The following is a 26,221-nucleotide window of genomic DNA, read 5'->3' as shown; positions in this document are numbered from 1 at the left end:
GCGGCAGCGGCAGCCAATCGCGGCAGCCGCGCCGGCCCCGCCCAGCGCCGGCCCCGCCCCCGCCCGGCACCCGTAGTTGGCGCGGGGGTCGCGCAGGCGGGCGGCAGCCGCGGTCGGGGGTCGCACCAAGATGGCGGGCGTGCCGGCGGTGCGCATCAGCATCGAGTCGGCGTGCGAGAAGCAGGTGCAGGAGGTGGGGCTGGATGGCAGCGAGACCTACCTGCAGCCGCTCTCCATGTCCCAGAACCTGGCGCGCCTGGCGCAGCGCATCGACTTCAGCCAGGGCTCCGGCTCCGAGGAGGACGAGCCGGGTTCGGCGGGCCGCGCCTGGGCCGAGCCGGGCGAGGCGGAGGATGAGGAAGGTGAGGGGCGGCGGGCTCGCGGCGCTCTGTCAGGCGGCCCGGCCTCGGGCCTGGGCTCCCCAGCCGGGCTGCGGCCGACGCAAGCCTGCAGCTCCGCAGGCGCTCGGGCCTGCCCTGCCCTGCCCTGCCGTCCCCGTGGATCCCCAGGGCTGGCTGCGGGTCGGGCCGGGACGCTCGGGATGGAGCCCCAGCAAACTGCAGCGGTAGAGTTGGGAAAGGACGGATCCAGCTGTCCTGCAGTTACATTGTCCTTCATGCTGCGATGGCCTCCCTGTGGTTTAAGAATGAGCCTTACACTGTATTTCTTTATAATCCTTTGCTTTCCTTTTTTTAATTTCATTTTTAGGGTTGGTAAAATTTCAGCCATCCCTCTGGCCTTGGGATTCAGTGAGGAACAACTTAAGAAGTGCCTTGACTGAGATGTGTGTGCTGTATGATGTTCTTAGCATTGTGAAGGATAAAAAGTTCATGACTCTAGATCCAGTTGTGCAGGATCCGCTCCCTCAAAAACAGGTATATTGCGCCTATTTCTGTAGTTTGTACATCTTGATGCTAAAGATTTATTTCATTGGATTTCTTTGCTTATGATACATAGAAGATTTAGTAAAATATTCCTTGTGATGTGCTGGTACAGTGCTTTATGGGTAAGGCTGAGGATGGGAGGTCAGGCTGATTTCAAAGGCCTCTTTACTGAGGCTGTAAGTTAAAATGCTACTTTTGGCTATATAATGCTGGTTTGAAAGTAATTCTAAATAAGTTACTGAATATCCAGCAAAACCAAGTTAGTAGGCAGTGACAACTAGTTTCCATTAATACAAACTATTTGAAGAATTAAGGTGCAAGTAGCTTTTTCTCTTTGTTATTAGAATCCTCAGTTTCTACAGTTGATTTCAAAAAAGAAGTCATTAGCTGGAGCAGCTCAAATCCTCTTGAAAGGTGCAGAAAGATTATCCAAATCGGTTGCAGAAAACCAGGAAAATAAGCGACAAAGAGACTTCAACTCTGAACTGCTAAGATTGAGGCAACACTGGAAGCTGAGGAAAGTGGGAGACAAAATTCTTGGTGATCTGAGCTACAGAAGTGCAGGTAAACAGCTGGGTCTTGTTTTTCTCAAGAATGGATATTTATATGATTTTTATTTTTTTTGTAACTGGAGAAACAGATGGAAGATCTCTAATAGTTAATATACTTTAATAAAAGTTTATTGTAATTATGAGACGGGACTGTGTAGGATTCTAGTAAAGATTGCTTTACAGAAATGATTTGGCATTGACAGTGTAGTCGATCAGTTGACAGGTAGACCTTGTAAATCTCTGTCTTTTCTCTACACTTGAGCTGTAAACATTTAAAAGAAAATTGAGGAGTATGTTGCATTTTCCTCTGAGTGAAGATCATAGAATTGTAGAATAGCTCAAGTTGGAAGGGACTCATAAGGATCATTGCATCTTAGTCCTTTGAGGAGCAGACAGTTATCTAAAACAAAACCATATGACTAAAGAGCGTAGTCATAGATTTATTATACCTGTTATTCCTATACTTGTGAGAAACGATACTAAGAATATGCATTATTTCATGGATTACAGTAAGAGAGGATAGCCAGCCCAGAGCTAGAGTCAATTGCAGAGTGAAAAAGCGAATACAGAATCTCACAGGACAGATACAAAGCTGGCATTTGAACTGGTTATATTGGGCTCCTTTTGTCATCAGTGGAGGAGAGGAAGGCCAAGTTTAGGGTTATTCATCTTTTGTTCATGAAGAAGCTGTAGCTGTAACCCAAAATACATCTGTCTTTGGATGATGTATCCTAAACTAGACGAACCGTGCCCTGAATGTAAAAATGCAGCTAGGACAGATGTGGGCATCTGCTTTTATCAGTCCCACCTGAATGGTTGGCTGTATGGTTGTTTTTTGGCAGAACTTTGTCATAGTTTTAAGACTGTAAGCCAAACGTCATCAGTGTTCCTTTAAATCCATAAGGATGCTGCCCCTTAAGCTACTTGCTTGCAAAACTTCAGGCACTTAAATTTTTGTCTTGTTTTAAATAATTATATAATTTTTAGCTTTTTCCCTGCATCTACTGAATCTACTGACACCATTTTGAAACACACGTTGGAGGACTGTGGTGGTTTGAGCTTGGCTGAATGCCAGGTACCCACCAAAGCCACTCTCATGACTCCCCTCCTCGACTGCATGGGGAGAGAAAATGTAACTTGTGGGTTGAGATAAGGACAGAAAGATCACTCAGCAGTTACTGTCACAGGCAAACCAGACTTGACTTGGGAAGTTAATTTATCACCATGCAAATCAGAGTAGGATAATGAGAACTAAAAATCAAAGCTTAAAAACCCCTTCCCCCTACCCCTCTCTTCTTCTAGGGCTCAGCTTCGCTCCTGATTTCTCTGCCTCCTCCCTCTGAGTGGCGCAGGGGTACGGGGAATGGGGCTGCAGTCAGCGCATCACACGCTGTCTCTGCTGCTCCTTCCTCCTCACACTCTGCCCCTGCTCCAGCGTGGGGTCCCTCCCATGGGAGACTTCTCCATAAACTTCTCCAACGTGAGTCCTTCCCGGAGGCTGCAGTTCTTTCATTAACTGCTCCATCATGGGTCCCTCGTGGGGTCACAAGTTCTGCCAGCAAACCTGCTCCAGCATGGGGTCATCCACAGGCTGCAGGTGGATAGCCTGCCTCACCATGGTCTTCACCATGGGCTGCTGGGGAGTCTCTGCTCCGGCGCCTGGACCATGTCCTGGCCTTCCTTCTGCACCGATCAGGGGGTCTGCAGGGCTGCTGCTCTCCCATACTCTCACTCCTCTCTTCTGCTGCAATTTTGTGTTGTGCAGACTTTTTTTTTTTTTTTATCCCCTTCTTAAATATGCTATCCCAGAGGCACTACCACTGTTGCTGATGGGCTCGATCTCAGCCAGGGCAGGTCTGTCTTGGAGCTGGCTGGCATTGGGTCTGTCAGACACAGGGGAAGCTTCCAACAGCTTCTCACAGAACCCCTCCGCTACCAGAACCTTGCCACACAAACCCACTACAAGGACGGAGATGCTGATGTGCTGAAATGCACTTTATAATTTACCTGAAGAAGTCATTAAGAAATTTGAGTCACACACAGCTAGGGAGGTTTGGAGACTTAGAAATACATATTCTTCCAGAACAGATGCATAAGCTTCATTATTTGGAGATGATGCTTTATATGTAGTATGTTTGTTCTTCCTTTCTTAGGCTCCCTTTTTCTCCATCATGGCACATTTGAGGTGATAAAGAACACTGACATTGACCTGGATAAAAAGATACCTGAGGATTACTGTCCTTTGGATGTTCAAATTCCAAGTGATTTAGAGGGGTCAGCCTATATCAAGGTAAGCCAGAGAAACTCTGATAATGTAGTGTGGGTTTTGGTTTATTTGTGTGCTTGCAACAAAGAATAATTATCAAATAATTTCACCTCTTTTCACCTAGGTTTCTATTCAGAAACAAGCTCCAGACATTGGTGACCTTGGGACAGTCAATCTCTTTAAAAGACCCATGCCAAAATCAAAACCAGGTATAAGTAGCTATATGTTGTTTTTTGAGCACGTTCTCAATAAATGGGTTTGTATATGATGATTTATTTGAAAATTTTAGCTAATAGCTGGAAAGAAGAGTGAGCAGGAATATTATTATTTAAACTGAAATTTTCTGTTTAGATGCTGCTTGGGCTTTGGAAACATGGTGCTTTCAAAGCATGCTCCTTCGTTTTTTTGATATGTGCTCACTTGGTTTCTGAAACAAAATTACTAGGATTTTATTTATAAGTGTTCTGGAGTGCCTTTCGTTAGTCATTAAAAGTTTGAGTACGTAACTGAAGGTAAACCAAGGTATTGTGTTTCAGCCAGTTGTATCCCGTTAGTTCAGTTAAGCTGAATGAACTTAAGTTCAGTCTTAACTTTGCCCAAAATGCATCACTTGATTGCGTGACTCCTGTGTTTTCTCTGGATCTGAAGCTGCTGGCAGTATGTGCATTAATTATCATCAGCTCACCTGGCACATAGTAGAGTGATTCATTTGATATGTGCTATTATGTGAAGCTGTAAACCTTTGGGATTAAAAAATCATCCTTTACTCTTCAGGGTTGAAAAGAACTGGCAGGATTTTATTTCGCAGTGGTCTGTGACGAAAGTGCTTGAGCTGTCTTGAACAGAGACAGCATGCTGTACTATGTAGATGTTTCATATGGTATTCAGGGTACAGTACAGAGCTTGTGTGCTTACTCAGACCAGAGTATTCCAAGAATTTTTGGCATATAAATCCCATGAAAGCACATATGTGAACTTAATATCATTTGGTGGATCATTGTAGAGTGAATTTAATAAAGCTAGAAGTATCACTGAAAGTAAATTGCAACTTAAGAAGCAGAGGTTCATAAGCAGAGTTCATAAAAGGCCTGGTAAATGTAACAGACAGTTCCAGAAGGGAGTTGCAATTCACAATACACGTATATGTAAGATTAGAGTAAAATGCATTAGTGTTGTCTTAAAGTGCTTGCTTAACTGAGATAAAAATCTGAAAATACTCAATTTGGATAGAAGATACTGACAACCTTATCTTAGCAATTACTCATAGCTACTGCGCAGTATCCAAACGAAACGGTAGCTTCTCTTTACTTTGTCCTTCTGCAAAGGTTTGATACATGTTTTCCAGGTTCTCCACACTGGCAGACGAAGTTGGAGACTGCACAGAATGTTCTTTTATGTAAAGAAATTTTTGCCCAGCTGTCACGAGAAGCTGTTCAAATTAAGTCACAAATTCCTCATATTGTTGTGAAAAATCAGATAATCTCCCAGCCTTTCCCAGGTAGGAAACTTTTTAAGACTTATTAACCTATGCTTATTTGCTTAAACATAAAGTTCTGATTGATGTACGACACACACCCCTCCTTGTTTTTCGAAGATTTTGAAAAACAAATTCTGAGAACTTGAGTTTTGCTTGCTAATTATAGAATCATTCAACTACTGCACTTTAGTGACCAATTTACGTTTTATTGTGTGGATTTTGGATTTGTTTTCTTTGTGATTATGTTTTTTGTGAGTAGCACTTAAAGCTGTCAACTGTAATGCCATGTGCACATTGCAGCTTGGAGCTGTAAGTCATTGCTCCTGAATTGCAAGCAGGTGAAACTTAAGACTTGAGTTAATGGGTCCTCAGAAGAACAGAGGCTAATGCTCTGCAGTGAGGATACTTAAACAGCGTGAACATGGCTCAGAGTTGTCTGGTGAATCCTCTGTTCTTACAAAGGGTACATGACTGATGAGATCATGTGAAGAATGTATATGATGGTAAATCATTCCTTCCTTGGGGAAGGAATGGCGTCCTGGGAACTCTTCTTTCTGGGTGGGATCAAGTCATAGAAACCAGTGTGAAATGCACAGAGTTAATAGTTGGCCTGTCAACACTTCAGTGAATCATAGAATGGTTTGCGTTGGAAGGGACCTCAAAAGATCCCTCTAGTTCTGACCCAGCTGCCACAGGCAGGGACACCTTCCTCTACACCAGGTTGCTCAAAGCCCCATCCAGCCTGGCCTTGGAACACTTCCATTTGTAGCTTCTCTGGGCAACCTGTTCCAGTACCTCTTCACTCTCACAGTAAAAAATTTCTTCCGAATATCTAATCTAAGTTGACCCTTTTTTAGTTTAAGGCTGTTTCCCCTTGTCCTATTGCTACAGGCCCTACTAAAAAGTCTGTCCCCATCTTTCTTATAAGCCCCCTTTAAGTATTGAAGGGCTGCTATAAGGTCTCCCTGGAACCTTCTCTGCAGACTGAACACGCCCAATTGTCTCAGCCTGGCTTCACAGGAGAGGTGCTCCAGCCTCTGATCATCTTTGTGGCCTCCTCTGGACCTGCTCCAACAGGTCCATTTCCTTCTAATGGTGGGTGCTCCAGAGCTGAATGCAGTATTCAAGGTGGGGTCTCCTGAAAGTGGAGTAGAGGGGGAGAATCGCCTTCAGCCTGCTGGCCACACTTCTTTTGATACAGCCCAGGATGCAGTTGGCTTTCTGGGCTGCAAGTGCATGTTGTAAGGCCATGTTGAGCTCTTCATCCACCAACAGCTCCAAGTCCTTTTCCTTAGGGCTGTTCTTAAATCCCTTTGTCCCCCAGCCTATATTGATATGACGGGTTGCCCTGACCCAGGTGAAGGGTGCACTTGGCCTTGTTGAACTTCATGAGGTTTGCATGGGCCCACTTCTCCAGCCTGTCAAGGTCTCTCTGGATGGCATCACTTCCCTCCAGCATGTTGACTGTACCACACAGCTTAGTGTGATTGGTAAACTTGGTGAGGGTGCACTTGATCTCACGGGCCATGTCACTGACGTAGATGTTGAACAGCGCTGGTCCCAATACTGATCCCTGAGGAACACCACTAGTCACTTGGGCATTGAGCCATTTCCCACAACTCTGAGTGTGACCATCCAACCAATTCCTTATTCACTGAGTGGTCTGTCCAACAAATCAAAGTCTCTCCAGTTCAGAGACAAGGATGTCATGTAGGACAGTGTCAGATGGTTTGCATAAGTCCAGATAGATGACATCAGTCTCTCTTCCCTTATCCACCAACACTAACCCCGTTGTAGAAGGCCACCAGATTTGTCGGGCATGATTTTCCCATAGTGAAGCCATGCTGGCTGTCCCCAGTGTCCTCCTTATTTTCCCTGTGCCTTAGCATAGTTTCCAGGAGGATCTGCTCCATGACCTTGCCAGGTACAGAGGTGAGACTGACCAGCCTGTGGTTCCCTGGGTCTTCCTTTTTTCCCTTTTTAAAAAGGGGGTTATGTTTCCCCTTTTCCAGTCAGTGGGAACTGGACTGCAATGACTTCTCGGATAGGATGGAGTCAGTGACTTAGTGAGTAACAAGTCCACTTGCCTTTGGTGCTTTGCTCTCCGGCATCATCACCCTCTTATTTTTCTCTAATACAGTGAATACTGGTTGTAAAACTACTGACTATAAAACGTGAAGAAAACTGGTTCTTAGTAGCCTCCTTGAAAATTTTTAGTGTCCTCATTTTTTAATATTTTTTTTTAATCTGCTTTGTACAGGTTTGCAGTTGTCTATTTCTCTGTGTCACTCTTCCAATGACAAAAAATCACAGAAGTCTGCTTCTGAAAAACAGAATCCAGAAGATCATCTCTATGTTCTGGAACATAATTTGCATCAACTTATCAGAGAGGTAATGCATTTATGGTCAAGTACTAAAGAGGTTTTGGGCTTTTGTTCAGTCTTCTACAGTGTGCAGCACTTTGTGACAACAGAGTGCCACTAGAGGCCAGTCACTTTCTATCCATTTGTGTAAGGCAACCTATCGTTCAGTTTGTGTGTATAGGTAGGTAGGGAGTTCCAGTTAATGCTTTCATGGAATGCTAGTTCTTTACTTAACCTCAAGCCCAGCTGCTCACTTCAGCAAAGTCGTGCAAGGTTTTTTTCCAGTACAGCTTATCAGTCTCCCTTTCTCCTTTGTGTCTAATCAGCCCTTATCAAGTACTTCAAGTGAGCATCTGTTCAGACTGTACTCCCTTGAAGAAAGAACAGTCAGTTACCATAATAACTTTGCTTGAGGTCCACTCCTCCTTCAGTGTTTTAGACTCTAGCAGAAGGACTTGGGATAGAAGGTTGAGGTTGTGTCTGTTCAGGAAAGGAACACGATTTTAGATGTCTAAGCAGCTTTGAAACTGTGTTTCAGAGAGTGTTCATCTCCTTAGAGCATGGCTCTGCAAGTCATGCAGTCGTGTGGAATAGCCCGGTGTTTTAAACACTGAACTAGGTTTCTTGAAGCTTTGGTTCAGTTCCCAGCTCTGTTATGAATTTCCTTTCTTGACTTTGAACAAGTTGATGAATCTTTTTGAACCTCAGTTTTTTTATCTCTCAAATGCTTCCTTTATTTTTGTTTGACTGTTCTATCTCCAGAGATGTATACAAGGCAGACTTCTTAGTAAGAGCTACTGCTGTACTACCAAATTTTTGTTAGCTAGCACTTTTGTTGTTGGTGGTGGTGTTTTTTAAATCACTTTCCATATGGTTTGAAAGACCTGCATAAACAGGGGAGGCAACGTGTGAGTGTAAAGCTGGCTTTAAAGTGCTGTCAAGTCTATAAAGTAAAAAAGTTGCACTTTTTCAAAGTATGTACACTTAAATCCGATGTGAAGCAGCATATTGTCGTATACATACTATTTCTTGCAGATACATTGTTGGTCACTTCATTTTATATCATCTCTTGTTTATTGCAGTGTCACAAGCAAACCCTGAGCTCAACAGTGATGCCACATCCAGCTAGTGCACCTTTTGGCCATAAGAGAATGAGACTTGCAGGACCCCAGGCTTTTGATAAAAATGATATCAGTTCTTTACAGGCTAATGAAGGACTTCTGGAAAAGATAATAAAGCAGGCAAAACATATCTTTTTGAGACGCAGGTAGGTCACAAGCTATTCTTGTTAAAGTTACAGTATGGTGTACTATTATGTAGAATACAATTGATCTTTTTTCACTGTTCTTAAAACTAGCTGCTTCCTCCTTCACTGTTAAAATAGTCTTTAAGTACTAAGAACTGATAGCATATCAAGAAATATGAGCAAACAACACTCACTAGTAAAAAATAAAAAGGAAAAATCAAAGTTCTTCAAGATCTCTGTGATAGTTATGTAGGCTGCTGATAATGGTCCCTACTTTACGTAGTTTAAGAAAATCTTTTTTAGTATTCTTTGCTGCGCAGTGTCTTTAAACAAGATAGCAGCACAAACTGTCTAGATTATTGTGCATGGAGTATATCTTTATCTTCTAGAACTGCTCGAACCATTGACAGTCTGGCTAGTCGTATTGAGGATCCTCAGATTCAGGCCCACTGGTCCAATATAAATGACGTTTATGAATCCAGTGTTAAAGTTCTAATAACTTCTCAAGGATATGAACAGATATGCAAGTAAGTATGAAAATGCACGTATCTTTCTAGCTGTAGAAGCATATAGCGGTGGCAGAGTGTATTCAAGTTGTGGTTTACAGGTTTGGATTATCTTCAGGCAGACAAATAGGAGCCCATTATTTGGGTGGGTTCGTTTTTCTGAGTTGTGGGGGAGCAGTCACCCTAACAAAACTCTTCACCCTCTTTACACTTTAATGAAGAAACTTAATAAGTAATTAACTAGCACGGTTTCCTGTCAAAGGAATTGAAGGTCAAAGTGGCCATTTAAGGGGGCATTTACTTTGGACAGAGATAGCCAAATACAGAGTATTGTTGCATATGCTGGATTCTGCACTTCCAGTCTGGTCAAGGAGAGCTCAGTCCGAGCTTGGTTGTATAGGTACTGAAACGTGGAACTCACGTAATTCATGCTATTAGTTGTGCACATTGTCATCAGAATAAGAGATTTCATGTTCCAGAAATGAATGTCTGCATGCTGACCAGCAGTGAATCAACTAATGCGTTGACAGTGGATGACCCAGTTGTTTTTTCTGTTTTGAGCAGTCCTCTCTGGCTGTGTCCATAGTGTGGAGCAGACTGCAGTCACTGGTGCAATTCACAGTCTCAGTTTCAGAGTACATACGCTGTCCAAGTCTTGGCTGTAGGATAGAACAGGCCCTGTGTACACACCATTTTCCTCTGCGCTCCTGGAAGGAAACTTGGGCACAGTGGCAGGCAGGGAGCTGTGAGGCACCTCAGGAGATTCCTTGACCTGAACAAGCAGTGGACCTGGTCTGGGAACTTGCCCCAGAGTATGTCTCCTGCAGTAGAGGGAGCTGTTGTGGTGAGCAATGAAACGGAAGTGTTTCGAGTTACTGTTGTATTCTATAGTCTTTGTACCATCTTCTTCTTAGAGTTCTTGTCAGTGAATGGGAGGGATTCTGTGTTCTTTAGTTTCCTGTTTTCTTAGGTGTTGTAATGCATTTTGAATAAATGTGCATCTTGTCTTCAAAGATCCATTCAACTACAGCTGAACATCGGAGTTGAACAGATCAGAGTCGTGCATAGAGATGGAAGAGTTATTACATTGTCTCATCAAGAACAAGAACTGCAGGATTTCCTTTTATCTCAGGTAGACTCATATATATTGATCTTCCCTTTCTTACATTGTTTGGGAAACAAGAAGTTAGAATCTCACCTTTATGTAGAAAATGTTAGATAACTTCAAATAAAGATAGTGAAAATAGGAAGGTGGATGACTGAATTTTTCCATATGTTTCTATAGTGACTTTAGCAACTGTTACTGAAATATAATGCCAGTTCTTGCTACGGTCAGTAGTAATAATAATTTTTTCTCTCCTGTTTAAAATATATTTCTTTAGGCTACTCATGGGAGCGCTAAGATTTTTGCTTACTTCAGAACAAGTCAGTGAGAGTCATGACAGACAGGAAGGTATTCAATATATGAAACTTACTGTAACCAAGTCCTGTCTGGAGTAGAGATCTTAACGAGCCCACAATTACTGCCATTTCAACATTGTCTTGTTAGTGTTTACTTTGCATCAGCTATTACTAAATCAGCTGATACTTGAATGAACTGTATTTTCTTAATTGCTTAGAGCAAGCTGCTGGTTTTAGTCAGAAGTGACAGTCTCCTTACTATGCATTATAAATAGTCAAAATACAGGTCTTTATTAAAGTGGTTGGCCTGTTTCAGTTACACGAAACTGCACGACACAGAAAACAAGTTGAAACAGGTTCTGCTGAGGGTATCTCTTTTTGGTCAAGTGTTTTCAGACTTGTTCACAGAGAACTGCTGAACAGTACCTCCTTGTTGCAAGTGTTAAGTCATGATACACAAAACCAAGTGCATTTAAACCTTTAAGCTGTTGAAGACCAGTGTTTACACTTGAGCATTAATGGAAATAATCATGCCTCTGAACTTCAACTTTTTTTTTCCCTGAGTTTGCTATGTTAATACTTTTACAGATTTTATATATTTTACAGCAGAAGTCTTATTTCCATTCAAAGAAAGGATTATTTCAAAATCCTATTTGTATCACTTGAATCAGTTCTTGAGACCTAAATAAAGGGGTTTGTATATTGAAAACAATACTTAAATAAAATGCATAAATCCATATACCTATGAAAACTAGCTGCATGGTGTGCTTAGTACAGTGGTCTTCTCTGTCTGCAAAATAACTGGTCTAAATTCAAATAACACAAAGCTCTACTAGTACTTACATAGCGTATATGTTAAAAAAAAGTTCCTGTGAAACTAAAGAACTTATGAAGCAGAGTCACTTTTATAAAAGTAACTGCAGCAGAATTCAAAAAACTTGGTAAAACCAGTAAGCAATTCTTTCGGTGGTGTGCAAATATTGAACAGAAGATGAACCTTTTGTTTTCTTTCAGATGTCACAGCACCAAGTACATGCAGTTCAGCAGCTTGCAAAAGTTATGGGATGGCACGTGCTGAGTTTTAGTAATCATGTTGGTCTGGGGCCGGTGGAGAGTATTGGTAATGCATCAGCAATAACTGTAGCATCGCCAAATGGAGACTATGCCATTTCAGGTAGTGTTTTCTATTGCAAATGTGTGGAAATTCTTAAAATTCTGAAGCGAATTCTGCAGGCTTTGTAAGTCTCTTTCTGAGGTACTCTCTAGACTTTTATAGAATAATGCCAATTTATAGCAAAATATTCTAGAAAAAAAATCTTTTTTTGTGTGTGGAATTGACACCTAAATAGAATTAATGCTTTGTCCAGTAAACCACTTAATATGTCTGGTTTAATTTACCCAGGCTTGAATATATTTCTTAGAATAGAAAAATAGATTACAGAAACCATCAGGGTTCTGAGAGAAGGGAACAAGGCAAACAAGATCACAACTCAGGACCAGTGTTTGGTCCCTTCAGGAATCTTCTTGTAAGAAATCTATAGGATACCATCCTATGAGATGGAAAGGAAAGGGGTCCAAGAGAGCTGCTTGATTATCCCTTTCAAGGATCACCTTTTTCAGGCTCAAGAATGGTCATTCCTATGTGCCAGGAAGTTGTACAAAGGTGACGGAATATCTGTGTGGATGAGCAAGGAGCTCATAACTAAACTTATGACATAAAAAAGGAGACTGCAAGAGATAACAAGCAGGACCAATTGAGCTGGGAGGAAGATAGATAAGACTGTCCAAGAATGTATTGATGGGGATAGGAAAGCTAAATCCATTTTGAGTTGAATCTGGTGAGGGACATACAGGGCAGCAAGAAGATCTTCAACAGGTATGTCAGCAGCAAAAGGAAGACTAGGGAAATGTGGGCCTGCTGTTAAGTGGAGAGAGGACCTGGTGGCGTAGGACATGAAGGCCAAGATACCTGGTGCCGTCTTTGCTTTGGTCTTAAGACTCGCCTTCAGGAATCCCAGGTTTCTGAGACCATGAGAAATCTTGGAGCAAAGAAGACTTACCCTCAGGAGCAGAGGATCGAGTTAGAGAACCTTTGAATAAGCTAGACGTACACAAATTCATGGGACAGGTGGGATGTACCCGTAAGTGCTGAGGGAGTTCGCTGATGTCATTGTAAGGCCACTCTTGATCATCTTTGAAAGGTTGTGGTAAACAGAAAGGATTCCTGAGGACTAGGAGAAGGCAGATGTCACATCCTGTATCTGAGAAGGAGAACGCTACAGTCTTGTCAGCCTCATTGCAGTTATCATGAAGATGAGGCAAAAAAACAGTCTCAGAAGCAGTTTCCAAACATATTAAGGAGAAGAACATGATGGAGAGTAGTCAGCATTGATTTTTGACAGAGAAATTATGTTCGATCAGCTTGATAGCCCTCTCTTTGTAGAAGGCTGCCTTGTTAGGTGAAGGGAAAGCAAAGTGTTACCTCCCTAACTGCTTATTTCAAAACCAAACTTGCACAAACCACCACTACCACCCAACATCAAAACACACAAACCCATCCAAACCTACAGAACAGCATCACCCTTCCACCAATCTTGCAGAATTATGTAATTAAAAGCAACAGCTATCCTGAGTGACTTAATTCCTGTCTGTTTAAGAAAAATCCACTAGAAACAATGCCCTTTGATCACATTTTCCAGCAGAATGGTGGGGAATCCATCCAAGATAACAACTGGCAAAAAAAACTTTACCCTTCCTGGCATCGTTGGAAAAAATTAAATGCATTTTTAAGGTGTACATTTGGGGGTGGGTTGTCAAATTTTCTCTGCTTTGCTCTAAGCAAGAACATGCAGTGCTGAAACAACAAAATCATAGAGAAGTAGGAGAAAAGGAAGAGTTAAAAGAGAAAAACTTTTTCTAAAAAGTAATTTCCCTTGTTTGCTTTGAGCATGTTTGGAATTGAGTAGGAATAATGTATAACATATAGGAGGAAGGATATTTAATATGAGGAATTCAAACAGTGCAAAAATGCTCATAAAACTCTGTTTGTCACAGTACGTAATGGTCCAGAAAGTGGCAGCAAAGTTATGGTTCAGTTTCCACGGAGCCAGTGCAAGGATCTCCCCAAAGGTGATGTACTGCAAGACAACAAGTGGAATCATCTTCGAGGGCCATTCAAGGAAGTGCAGTGGAATAAAATGGAAGGGCGTAACTTTGTGTATAAAATGGAACTCCTCATGGCCGCCCTAACTCCATGCTAATAATCTGTCATTGCTGTGCTGCAAACCATCACTGCCTGTGCAGCACAAGGAAATGGAACCTATGGGGCAATACGAGAAAGCAAACCCGAATTTATTTCCTGTAAAGATATGTCCGTTGAGTTTGTAAAACTTTTTTCAATGACATGAAGTACAACTTTCTGAAAAAGTTCCTTTCAGCTGTATCTTTGCAGATTGCTCTAGCTAAAGTAACATAACTAATTAATGTATTTTTCTTTTATAAAATTAAATTCAGTACTCCTTTGCTACATGAAAGGTGTCTGCTAAGACTCATTCCCTTTCCCCTCGTGCCCCTACTTTTTCTTAATAGATCTTTGCAAGTATTTCTGAAAGATGAAAATTAATATAATTGAATTGTGTTATCAATAAGCTTTTTAGTGGCTTGTACCACAGGGAATGGCTATCCTTGTGGAAGCTGATGGTCTTGTTTGATGAGAACTGGGACAGCAGAGGAGAAGCAGACCTCTCTTGTCAAGAATTAAGGCTAAACAAAATGTAAGAAGAACAGTCTTCGGTGTGTGACATTCGTGAGTTAGAATTTTGTTTGTACATTGATGTGGCTTGTGGGTGACCCATTTCTTTTTGAGAGAGGTGTTTACTTAGCAATCTGTTTGAGAGTGTTACAAAGTCCCAGTTTGTGGCAAATGTCTTTCCCATGGCTATAGATGAGCCTACGTGGTGTTGGTTACTTTGCTTGTGTTTTCTGTCCTTGTTTTTTGCAAGCATGTAGAAGAAAGGGTCTTGGTTTGCTTGCAAAGTTCTGACAATTTGAGTTTGTGGGTGACTTGTGTAAATTTGTGTCTGGATAGAACGAAGTAACTCTCATGCAACAGACCTTGGATCTCCACGCTTGTGCTGTTCTTCCACCCCCCACCCCTGGCACGGTCCCTCATTATCATCCAGGGAAACAATAATATTCTCATGAAGATCAGTTCTTTTGAGGTTGTTTTTTTTTTTAAATAAAAAAATCATGGTTTTGTCTTTTTGTGGTTGTAATTGTACCCTTCTTGAAGTTTCTAGTAAGGTGTTGCACAAAGATTTTCTATTGTTTGATGATTAATTGCTAAAGGACTTTTTGAAACCTGTCTGTCTGAACTCATTCAGGCTTACATCCATATTGTGTGTTAAGAGAGGGGTGTGTATATATATACATATATATATGAGAACTTCTTGCATATAGAAAATATTTTAATTGAACATCGTACTTGTATGGTGACAGATGTTGTTTTGCAGTATTCTTGAGCAATAAAGAATGGTTGTAGGAAATATATATTAAGCAACTGCCTGTGGCAAGCTGCTGCTCAGTTTGTATCCAAAGCAGCTGTCATACTTAGGTTGACGTTTGCCAGTGTGGAACACCTTGTTATTTCAGTTTCTTGAAGTTCTTGCTTCTGTGTAACTGAACTACGAGAGAGAAAGGGTTCTGATGAGTTTCCCAAGACAACTTATGAAAATGAAAAAATACTAGTTGAAAATAGTCTCTTGATCTTCTTGAAAGATGGGTGAATCTTATGCAAGGCCTGTGATGCCAGGTCCCGTATTGCTTGGCTCACAGGCACTGTGATTACAGAGAGGGGTTTTGTTCCTTGGTGAACGGTTCAGCCAACAGCCTGATGCATCTGTTCGTGCATCTGATTACATGAGGCAGTTTGACTCTTGGCAACACAACAAATCTTCTCCAATAATTAGAAGATGAGTGTATGAAACTTCAGTGTGTCTTTATGCTTTGCTGTGCTTAACCTGAATTGGCAGGTGTACATGTATTGATCGCCTTTTCATCAAATAAGCTCTTCATTACCAAGTAATAGGATCACTGTATTAGCTATTAGGATCTCATACAGGGTTTGTCCCCTTCTGAAAAGAAATAACAGATGCAAGAGGACTTCTCTTGTGTTGCAGAAGGGCAAGCACTGCACATCAGCAGTGAAGACATTTATCAAGACTTCCAGGCCTAGCTGGGGGGGAGGAAAAAAAAAAAAAATTAGGGGCCTGGAGGGTCTGTCTTTTGCTGTTGAATACACAGGGTTTCCTAATTTTAATGGAAAACAGACTGATAAGGCTTCTAACAGAGGGACGGTTTTGATATTCTTGGTAGTGCATCTCTGAACATGAAATGAAGACATTAGTTGATGATTAAGACCTTTACAATTGATGTCCAAGTTCACATGATTGCTTTGGCAGTCTCTTTAATTAAAAGCAAAATGCCATAATCCCTTTGATTACTTGGAATGCTCTAAATATTAAATTTGCTGCTGTTCTGCATGGAGTTTACAAGTGGAGTAAGAATAGCTATTAGTGTCTAAATGTCCACTTTAACAGCTTGCCATAAGACTTCAGATACTTCAGGCACCTCCAGTGTAGCAAGAAACTGCCGCAGACAGCTTAGTCTCATGCTCTGTATATTAAATATTATTGACATTAATAATGCATATTGACAGACATCAGTTTGTCATGTGAATATGTTGTAAGTGACCCTACCTATGTAAAGTAAGCATGTTAAATTCTGGGTAAAATTTGTGGGTGAGGAATTAATCTATAAGGAGAGCAGCACATAGGTTAACTCTACTGTACATCCTCATGGAATGTTCTTTGAATCCTGATTGTTCACCTAGGCTGTCGCTACCTAAAAGTGAGGCTGGCACCAGTGTCAATAGCCAAGGATGCATGCGTGGAATTGTATCTTTAGCCAAGCTGAGGAAAGTAGAATAACTGTGCTAGGTGGAAACTTCTTACTGCTGTGATAGTGCATCTGAAATTGAAAAATTGTTAAGTGGTCGTTTCCTACTTTGATCCCAGCTTTGAAATCCTGTTGTTTAAAAGTGTACATGATCTCTACAATTACAGCAATGCATTCAAATGGTTATTCATGTCTGTATACATTTCCTGACTTTTCCTTTGGCAATTCCAGTCTTTAAGTCAATGTTAGCAGATAATGATGGTGGTATGTGTAAGCTGCACTTTTTGTGCTTTCTAAATAAGCCTGGCAGAGCACTTGCTATGTACTCAACGCATAATGAATAACTTCACATTCAATTTGTAAGATTTAGGGATTAAAGAAAATCTGGAATAGATAAGAAAAAACTTTCCTTTTGCTATACGGATACTTTACAAAGTACTTCAAGCTTGGTGATTGAAACACACACCTGTGTTGTCAAAGCTTAGTTCACTCAAAGATACAGAAGACTGGTAATATATACTTAAAGTGAAGAATCAGAACAAACTGTTGCTTTGCCAAGCAGTGCTATAGCTGGGATTTTAAAAATTTTTTAAATTTTTAATATTTTTTTTTTAGATTTCTCACCATTTTTGACCCATTCTCCTATGTGCAGGAAGGAGCAACCAGCTGAATCTGGTACCCAAATTTACAAGTGGGTGAGAGGCCTTTAGCGCTACAAAAAGCCAGTTCAATCCAGAGATGATTTTTTAAAGGGACTGTGTGCAGGCTGCTTTGGGAAAAGCCTGTTTGGCATCTACCTGCATCATTATGCATTTGGTGAGAAATTCTGTTTTTCCACAGCACCTGAGAATCGTAGTCCCTGACCAGAAGGGAAGCTCTATCAGCCTGTCCTGTAAAAGGTTTTTGCAAACAAGTGAGCTGAAGTGTGAGAGAGGCAGTAGCAGCAGTTCGGCTCAAAAAGCCATGTGGCAATCTGCAGACACAGACTCGTCCGTGGTCTCTTACACGTTCAAAGTTTATTTCATACTGCAAAATTCGTTACAAAAGCAGCACAGGATAATTTTAAAGTGTTGTCAGTTTAGTGCTTTCTCACTCACAAAAGCAAATGTTATTTCACCCTGCAGATCTGCAGGTGGACAATGTAAATGCAATATGAAGGTTCAAGAAAACATTAGATCGCTTTGTGTTTTCTTACAACGCAGGAGAGCGAAGGTGGCTTCTCTATAAGAGCAATTTCAGAACTGTACTTGTAAATACTAAGTGTCAAAGTAATGCTGTTTTTAACTTTCCTTCTCAGACAGACTTCATCAGTGGGCTACTTTTGCCAAGGACTTGACATCTTTCACAATAAAACTGTTTAGTATTTTGCCATCCCACTGGTACGATGTGTATTTTATCTGACCCCTCTAATCGTTACAGACAGGGTCCTTTTCAGTGCCTGTACATGATTCCTTGTTTAACAACCTTCTCTAGCAATGTCATAAAATGTGTGTTAATATCCTGGGGCAGTGTAAACAATTGGAAACGTAAGTGGGGGAACTTTGAACGCTTTGGCATTGTTTCAAAGTCACTTTTGTCTCATGAAGAATTGCAGTTTGTCTTCAGAGCTTCAGGACATTCCTTACATCCAAAAGTAGCAGCATAGGCGCAATAAGCAGGATTCAATCCTTGCAATTAATTTTTTTAATTTAATACCATAATTAGGCATTAGATTTATTATGTTGAAGGATACTAATGGCTGTTCTGTCTGTAATAGTAGACTTGCTGTAGCCAAAATACAGGTGTCCTTCAGGACCATGATAATTTCCTTTATGGGTTGATCTTACAGGCTTGGTTGGTTGGTTGTTTTTTTAAGAGTGGAAGAGGCTGTAGATTTTATTAATTAGCCACAAAAATGCGTTCGTGCTCAGCAAGAAAGCATACTTTTTTTTTTTTTTTTTTTTACTCTGACCTTAGCTAGCAGAGTCAAAAACTTAACAGGTCAAAACAGCTCCATCAGACACTGCTGATTTAATGTCTAATTAGTTTGCAAGTCAGGATGTTTCTACAGTAGTCACAAACATTTTTACCTTTTAGTTTCTTCTTGCTTTCTTTGCCAATACTTTCTCCTGAGGTAGAATTGTTATTTTTGTTATGAGACAGTCCTTGGCTAACACTCAATGGTTTCCAATTCAATCTCTTCAGTTGTACTCGCTGGAAATAAAAGGATATTATTATTGATTGGCAAATGGATTGGAAGGCCAGCATTCCAAAATTAACAATGCTGCTGTTAATAGCTGAGACATTTTGAACCTTTTAATATTAGCTCAAGCTTACTCATCTACAATTAGGTTTTAAACACATCTTTTCAAAATATCTAACTGCATAGAGAGTCCCTCACCATCTTTAAAGTGACACTTGTTTTTCCAATACAAGACTAAAGGCGCTATGAAAACTCAATAGGACCTCTTCATGACTTCTGAAAGGAGGGCTCTTCTAAGGTGGAATGGGGGCAGGAGTTGGGTCCCTGCTTTGGGCCACGCTCTGGGAGATGACAGAGCAAGTCTCCAGAACTGTGGTTTTCCTGAACTCTGCCAAATAACTGTTTGATTTGGCTCTGTAGGAAGATTGGCTTTAACAGGACGAAGAAGAGGCTTTATCCAAACAAAAGCCTGTCTGTTCTGGCATGATAAAAAATTTTCAGCAGCTACAGAAGCTTGTGAGCGATGTGTGCACCATGAAAACAGCAGCAGCCCTTAGGGCTGCAGGTGAGCGGCAGAGAGGAATAGAGAGCTTGAGCCAAATTCATCTCTTCTCAGGTTTTGCAGAGCTGACACAATATCTGGGCCACAAGGCTTAGGATTCTGGAGTATCTGTGTTGGTCTAGTAAAATACTAATACTTAGGCTGCTTCTTGTAACAGCTTAAGCAACACTTATTAGAGAAGAAATACAGACCTTTTACCTACAGGGCAAGAAACCACTAGTGGAGCTGCACTTACAAAGAAAGGCGGTAACACCTGAAATGTTTTGAAGTGGTAAAAGAAACTGAGGATGTGCCCAGAGCTTGAGCCCACGCCTCTAGCACAAGGCCTTGTCTTGCTGCCTAGGCCAAACATCCCTAGCTCTGCCTTGGAAATTTCTTCGCCGATCTGTGAATGTTCCCTTCAGTGCAGCCCTTGTGTTCCCTTGATCTGCTTTTCAAGACTGGTGTCTTCGGCGCAGTGTTAGGTTTTAGTATTAGTGTTCGCTGCGGTCCGCAACTGGATCAAACATAAGTACAGATGAAAGGGGGTTTCAGAGGAGAGGGGGGGGGTGCAGCCCTCCACAAAGTAGGTGGGGGCCACTCCCAAGGGCCACTGGAGTATTTTCCCTTAGGAGATACCCTTCTGGTGCAGACCCTGAGAGCACTGCTGATGCTCTAGACTTTGTCTCCTGCCCTCTGATGGGGGCTTGTTGCAGAGCTGGCCTTTTCTCCTTAAGTTTTGCAGTTAACAACGTTGGGAAGTGTTTTGTGGTTTCTGATGTAAAATGTATCAGGTAGATGTCCTGTGGATCATTCTGCAACTAAATACCTATTACTCAGTTGCCTCAGCTAGCAGAGTTGGACAGGATAACTGAACCGAGCCCTTCCAGTCTTGATGCTCAGTGTCCCCGCTTAGCACCTTTATGACTCAAATCACAAGTGAATTTTAAGCTCAAAATTCAGACTTGAAAACCCTATACCTTGACAGCATTCTTAGAGAGATACCTGTCAGTTTGTTTGTCGTCTTCTTCTGAAATAGATGCAGAGATTTATTACACAGCCACATGAAGCAAATCAAAATGGCAGATACTGCAGCAAGAAATGCAAAGAGAACTGCTACGAAATGTAAATCCTCATAGATAATCTCTGCAGAGAGGACAGAAAAAATATTATAAAATTGATTACAAGCAGATTAATGGTTAAACACAGGGTAAAGCCAAGAACTCCCATCTAGTTTGTACCGTAAACATTGACTATGATGGTGCCATAGGTGTTGGTTCCATACTCCTCTGTTACAGTGATAAAATAGTAGCCGGCATCTCTCATGCCCACATTCAGAAGCTGTATGGAGCCATTTTCAAAAGTAGTCACTCTGTCCTTGTAGACCGTGGATATGTTGACGTAATTCCCACTTTTCCACTCAACAATTTTGGTGGTGCCCCAGCTGGACAAATGCTTCCACTCAATGGTGGCAATGCCTCTGCAAAAGTATTCAACTGAGAGGAGGATGTTTTGTGCCACTGTTGCATTGATGTTGGGTTGTGGGACAACTAACGACACTCCTCCAGGAGCTGAAAGAGAAAGGAAGACAATGACTGCAGAGGTGATGCTGCACCAATCATCCAGGGCAGGATGGGACCTCTGGGGCATGAGTCATCCTACCTGTCTCGGTGGTCTGTTTTAAGAGAGGATGGATTATGCTTTTCAGTTTCTCTTTCTTTCTGCTGACCATAAAAGGAACATATGTATTTAAATTAAAGACTAAATACACATTTTTAATCAGTGACAGGAGAAATGTTTCTATTACCATAAAGGACAAGTAATTGCATGTGTTTCAGTGTTTTGATATCTAAGAGGAGAGACATTGGAAGACTCTTTTTGAGTAAGGGACCGTAACATTTTCTGAAAACTGAGCAATGCATTTGTATTTATCAGTAGCTGGCCTTCCTTTAAAATCCTGCATTTAAAGTTTAACCACCATGGCCAAGGTAACCAATTATATTTATTAATTACCATCCCCCAAAAGCAAGAACTATAGCAGTATGTGAAGACTTGGCAAGGACTTCATCATGTTTTCAGGGTATGTAATCAACATTTGAGACAACTGCTTCATTAAAGCAGCCAGTTATATGCCAGTGCAGATAAATCACATGTAATCAAAGGCACGCAGTTTTAAATGAGGTCAGGGACTTCTTGTTCCTGATGATTTCCAGGCAAAAATGAATGTGAAAGAATATTTAATTCTCACCTAGTTCCCACTGATGTGATTATGGAGCAATTCATTATCCTGTGAAACTGAAATGAACGTTTAGTTTAATATGTAACTGCAGTAATTTCTGCGTGTGTGTGGGTATTTCTGCATGAAGATTTGGATGAACACCAAACATCTGAGTTTCAGTTGACATACTTTATTTTTTTTAATAATTAGTGGCATGTTTGAGACACTTGGCTAGAGACCTGTCTAGCCTGACAAAATCCTGTCATCTACCCACAAAAATGAAACCAGACAAAAGGCAGATAAAGCACCGAGTAAGCGTTACTGCTGAATGCCTTTTCCTGGTTAGGCTTGGAACAGCCTGACTGCAAGAGCAGAACTGAAGAAAATAATGCTGAGCTGCAAATGTCTGTAATGCAGTGGGGAGGGAGGATGAGACCTTCGGCTATGCTGAAGGAGTGCAAAGCAGGACCCCTGGGGATGGTCCTGGAGATTCTGCAGTCTTCAGGGAAAAGTATGGTTTAAAAAGGCAAAGAAAAAAAAAACCTCCAAGGGAAAGAAATTCTTCTAAAAAAAATCTTAACAAAAAATAAGAACCCCCACCATGGCTAAAACCTCAGAGCAACCACAACTGGGGAGATGGTGGGCAAATGCATTACAAGCTGACTCCTATTTGGGATCTGTAGCAGAATTCAGACGCTCTGCTAGTCAAGGTAAGGCAGGGAAGCTTGAGAAGCTAGCTTGATTCCCAGGTCCTCACCTATGAGACCAACACAGGAGAAAGCCACTCTATTTTTATAACTAGGATCCTGGGATTCCCCCTTCCTGGGCACCCTGTCGTGCTGGTGCTGCCCGGTCCCCTTGCAGGGCCACCATGCTGCCCGGGTAGCCCTGAGCATCCTCAGCTGAGCTCGGAGAGATGGGCCAGAGCTGTGCAAAAGGGGTTTGTGCCAGGCAGAGGAACAGAACTGACGGGAACCTCTGGTAATCGCTGCAAATTGTTCCAATTGTTTTCTGCTCCACGTGTTTATTTAAAGGCCTTTTGCACTGTTTCTGACCGGAGAGGAACCGCGTGTTTCACCACGGTGATCCTTTCATGTTTTGACAAAGGCATGACTTTGTTTTGAGTATGATTGCAAGGTAAACGTAAAAAAAAAAAAAAAAAGTAATCCTTCTAAATGATTTGCAGATGTGCTTTGTTCCTATCCAGTGCACGGAGCCATAAAAGGCAATGCAATATGTAACCATTCAAAAATATTTTTAATACGCTCTCGCCTCCGCCTGCTCAGCCGAACCGCGCTAATACAAACAGCGCTGGGCCAGCCCCAGCGGCCGGCAGCGCACCCACCCGCAGCGCCCTGCGCCGGCCCCGCGGGACCCCCCCGGGCCAGCAGGGACCCCCGGGCCAGCAGGGACCCCGCGCCGCCCCGAGTGCGGCGAGCCCGCTGCGCTGCCAGGGGATGGAGCGGGCACCCGGGCCGGCAGCGGGGCGGGGGGCGGGAGCCGCCGCGCAGCAGCTCCGAAGTGGCGGACACGGACACACACACACACACACACACACACACACACACACACAGCTCAACAGTGCAGCTCTTACACCCCGGGGACGTTTCCTCCGCCCTTCCGTGTCCTGCTTGTGCGTCACCTTGATGATGAAGTAGACGGCATGACGTGTCCACACCGAAGGCACTGGTGGCACTGCCCACCCCGGTTCCCGGCGCGGGGGGTGGCTGCAGCCCCTGCCAGCCCCCGCCTGGAGGGGACCGGCCGGCTCCCTGCGTGGTGCCCCGGCCCCGCTCGCCCCCCGTGGAAAACCCACCTCCCCTCCTCGCCGCCCCGTTTCCCAGCCGGCCCGCACCCGACAGGCTGGTCAGGCGGGCTTGGCTTCCTCCGCCACGCCTTGGCCCCCCCCACGGCTGGAAAAGCGGGGTTGGGGGCGGGGGAGCGGGCGTGCGGCCGGGGCTCGGGGCGCGTCCCCCCGCGGCTGCGGCTCCCCGCCGGGGCGGCCGGGCTGGCACCGCTCGGCTGCCCCCGCTTGCTCCGAGCGAGGAGCCCCCCCCCGCCCCCGACCTTTTCCAGCCTGAAGAGAGCAGCGATGCCTGCCTGAGCCCCCCGTACGCGCTGTGCCCACCCCCTCCCCAGCAGCTCCCCCCCCGGGCGCTCCCGGTTGGGGCCAGGCTGGGAAGGGCTCCCGCCGCCTGCCAGCAGCCCAGCGCCGGCGGCCGGGGCCGGCCGGGCTCCGCACCACCCCGCGCAGGTGCCGGGCCGGGGGTAGCGCGGCGAGGAGGAGGAGGAGAGGGCCGGGGGAGGAAGCAGAAGGGAGAAAGGGACGGAGCCGGACACTTACTCTGCAGAGCCCACCCGGCGGCCAGGCAGAGGGTGACGGTCCCCACGACGACGCCCCGTCCCCGGCAGCCCTGGAGCGGTCTCATCAGAGAGGAGCCGGTGCTCCAGGGGTTGCATTTAAGCGGCTGGGCCGGCCAGCGCGGCCCGACCGCGGGGGCTGCCCGCCCCAGGCCTCTTCCTCGCTCCTCTCCCTCCCCCCCCCCGCCGCAGCGCCGGGGCTGCTCTCAGCTCCCCCGCGGCGCCCGCCCCGGCCCCCGGGCTCTCCCGCACCTCACATCCCGCGATCCTCCGATACGGACTGAAGATGCAATTGGCTGCGGCAGGGAAAGCGCTGCCCGGCCGCCTGCCATCGCCCCAGCCAGGAAATGAGCGCTAATGGGCGGCCGGCGGGGGCGCGCAGCCCTGCCCGCCTGCGCCGCTTCCCGGGCACCGGGGCGCTCGGCCGAAGCCGCTGCTCTGCCTGTGGGATTGCGAAGGGAACACGTATCCGCCGGGCACGTTTCCCTTCGGGGTGTTGAAAATGACTTTGGTGGCCCGAGGAGTCTGGGGATGCTGCGGGCGAGATGGCGGGGCTGGGCAGCAGCATCCCCACGTCCCCATCTCAGGGGATCACGCTTGGAAAATGAGCTGCAGTTCCCATCCCACCGTACCCAGCACAAGCACTGGGTGCTCCTCTCTCCTTTCTACGGTCTTCCAAAGGAGATCACCAGAAATGCTTGTCCTTCTTTGAGAAGGCATGGGACAGCATAAGAGGGAAACACAATTACAGAAACATGCACGTGCCCCAAGCCTGAAACCTCAACCTTGCTCGGTGGCAGATGCTGCCAGAAGCCATCTGCAGCCCAAAGAGAGCCGTGTCACTGCCACGCCACGCCACGCCACCCCCCGAGCAGGGAGAGTTAGGCACCAGGGTGGCCTTTTGCCTCTCCTCAAGTATTCTTTAGTAGGGTGTGGATAAAAGAGAGACACCTGGGTCTGCTGCTTAGGGCAGGTGTAAGGAAAGGGCAGTCACCCATGTGAGGAGGGATGGCTGGGGTCTGCCAGAGCCCTCCTCACTCGGCACCCACGTCTCCCGCTGCACTGTATGGATTAGTGCAGGTTTCCCTACATCCTGGCTGTCTGCGTGGGTGACAGGTGGGTCCCACGGGGGGCTGGGTGGCCGAAGCACAGCCCCGGGCAGGGGGTCGAGCAGGAGTGAGGCTGGGCTGATTCAGGGCTTGGCTGCAGGGCACTAGTTCTTACTGCGGCTGTCTAACAGGTGTGATGCTGTCATGTGCAGCCAGGTGAAAACCTTCGTGTGACATTAAGGTTTCTACTTGCACACCTCAGAGGTGACTTCTAGGACTCAGGTGAGGCCTTGGCAAGAGAGGGTGCAATCTGCATGGGCTCCAGGGCCCATCTCTTACTCGGAGTGCAATAAAATCTTCAGCTTCTCTGACTTCTGGTGCATCTCCTGAAGCTTCAGCAATGAGTCAGGTGAAGGGATCGAGGGAGAGAGGTCAGTAAGGACATACTGCCCAAATATTTGATCTCATGTAGGTTTTGCAGCCTGCCATGGCGCTGGGGGTGCCTGAAAACATGGTTGCATTTCATCTGCAGAAGCAGCCTAAGAAGTGCTTCCCTTCCACCCCATCTGTCTCAGCTGCTCCTGGGCTTTGCCAGATCCCCTCTGCCGCATCTGGCCAACATGGTGCCTGGGTGTCCCTGCTGAAAATGAGATTACAGGAAAAAACAGTGGAGCCCATCCCTTGGCAGAGATCCCCACTGGCAAAGTTTTTTCTTGACCCTATTGCTTCATGGCAGTTTTATTTCTCATAGCATTAAAGAAGGTCTCATGGTGATGTGACTTTATGTCATTTTCCTTTTTCATTTCTTTCAACCTGTTTAAATTATTTTTGAGCTCTTGGCCCAGTGACCTATTTTGGCAGCACAACATATGAGGTATATGCTCGTATAAAATGAATTGAACTTTGATTAATTTAAAATGTATCACACTGGGTTGCATTTATTTAATACACTCTGTTGGAAAGACAGATGTTAGCCATGAAATTAAAATCCAGGTCTGGAGCTCTTCCCAAATATTGTCAGTTTTGGCTTTCCAGTATAGGTCAAATGTTCAGTCTTGTGATAAAAAACAAGTGTGTGTTTTCAGCATCAATAATTGACAGCAGAGCTTTCATATCCCTTCTTTTTAAAGGGAGAATTATAAAATGTCTACAGGTTGGTTGTTTTGGGTTTTTTTGTAATATAAACTGCACCTTATGAAATACAGTGACACATAAGACAAA

The 26,221-nt window shown here is 44.1% G+C and overlaps 2 protein-coding genes across 3 annotated transcripts; one reads left to right on the top strand and one right to left on the bottom strand.

Moving 5' to 3' along the window:
* The first annotated feature begins 76 nt into the window (after nucleotides 1-76).
* Nucleotides 77-14,957, top strand: MED17 (mediator complex subunit 17). Its single transcript, XM_040583706.1, has 12 exons — nucleotides 77-362; nucleotides 709-875; nucleotides 1,229-1,448; nucleotides 3,589-3,725; nucleotides 3,826-3,910; nucleotides 5,047-5,199; nucleotides 7,439-7,569; nucleotides 8,624-8,808; nucleotides 9,177-9,314; nucleotides 10,308-10,425; nucleotides 11,709-11,868; nucleotides 13,749-14,957. The coding sequence occupies exons 1-12, from the start codon at nucleotides 131-133 to the stop codon at nucleotides 13,952-13,954; spliced, it is 1,932 nt and encodes a 643-aa protein (XP_040439640.1). The 5' UTR covers nucleotides 77-130; the 3' UTR covers nucleotides 13,955-14,957.
* Nucleotides 14,958-17,231: 2,274 nt separating this feature from the next.
* Nucleotides 17,232-24,130, bottom strand: VSTM5 (V-set and transmembrane domain containing 5). 2 transcript variants are annotated; one of them, XM_040583709.1, is made up of 4 exons: nucleotides 23,935-24,130; nucleotides 20,614-20,943; nucleotides 20,378-20,518; nucleotides 17,232-18,842 (listed from the first exon to the last, which is right to left on the bottom strand). In XM_040583709.1, exons 1-4 carry the CDS (start codon nucleotides 24,017-24,019, stop codon nucleotides 18,799-18,801), a joined length of 600 nt encoding a protein of 199 aa, XP_040439643.1. In that variant the 5' UTR covers nucleotides 24,020-24,130; the 3' UTR covers nucleotides 17,232-18,798. The 2 variants fall into 2 exon arrangements, with proteins under 2 accessions (XP_040439643.1, XP_040439642.1); XM_040583708.1 differs by lacking the exon at nucleotides 23,935-24,130 and adding an exon at nucleotides 21,035-23,689.
* Nucleotides 24,131-26,221: the final 2,091 nt, after the last annotated feature.

The sequence above is a fragment of the Falco naumanni genome, chromosome 2, assembly GCF_017639655.2.
Source record: "Falco naumanni isolate bFalNau1 chromosome 2, bFalNau1.pat, whole genome shotgun sequence".
In the NCBI taxonomy this organism is placed as follows: Eukaryota; Metazoa; Chordata; class Aves; order Falconiformes; family Falconidae; genus Falco; species Falco naumanni.
The sequence above is the reverse complement of the archived record's forward strand: the minus strand, read 5'-3'. Positions and strand labels throughout refer to the sequence as shown.

What these genes read in the sequence shown, in the direction of transcription:
- MED17 (XM_040583706.1), top strand. Translation starts at nt 131, where the DNA reads ATGGCGGGCGTGCCGGCGGTGCGCATCAGCATCGAGTCGGCGTGCGAG. An exon ending in CATGCCAAAATCAAAACCAG is followed by an intron (nt 3,911 to 5,046) that starts GTATAAGTAGCT and finishes CATGTTTTCCAG; the next exon opens with GTTCTCCACACTGGCAGACG. An exon ending in GGATATGAACAGATATGCAA is followed by an intron (nt 9,315 to 10,307) that starts GTAAGTATGAAA and finishes TTGTCTTCAAAG; the next exon opens with ATCCATTCAACTACAGCTGA.
- VSTM5 (XM_040583708.1), bottom strand. Translation starts at nt 21,182, where the DNA reads ATGGTAATAGAAACATTTCTCCTGTCACTGATTAAAAATGTGTATTTA. An exon ending in CATCATAGTCAATGTTTACG is followed by an intron (nt 20,519 to 20,613) that starts GTACAAACTAGA and finishes TCCTCTCTGCAG; the next exon opens with AGATTATCTATGAGGATTTA. An exon ending in GACGACAAACAAACTGACAG is followed by an intron (nt 18,843 to 20,377) that starts GTATCTCTCTAA and finishes TTTTATTTCCAG; the next exon opens with CGAGTACAACTGAAGAGATT.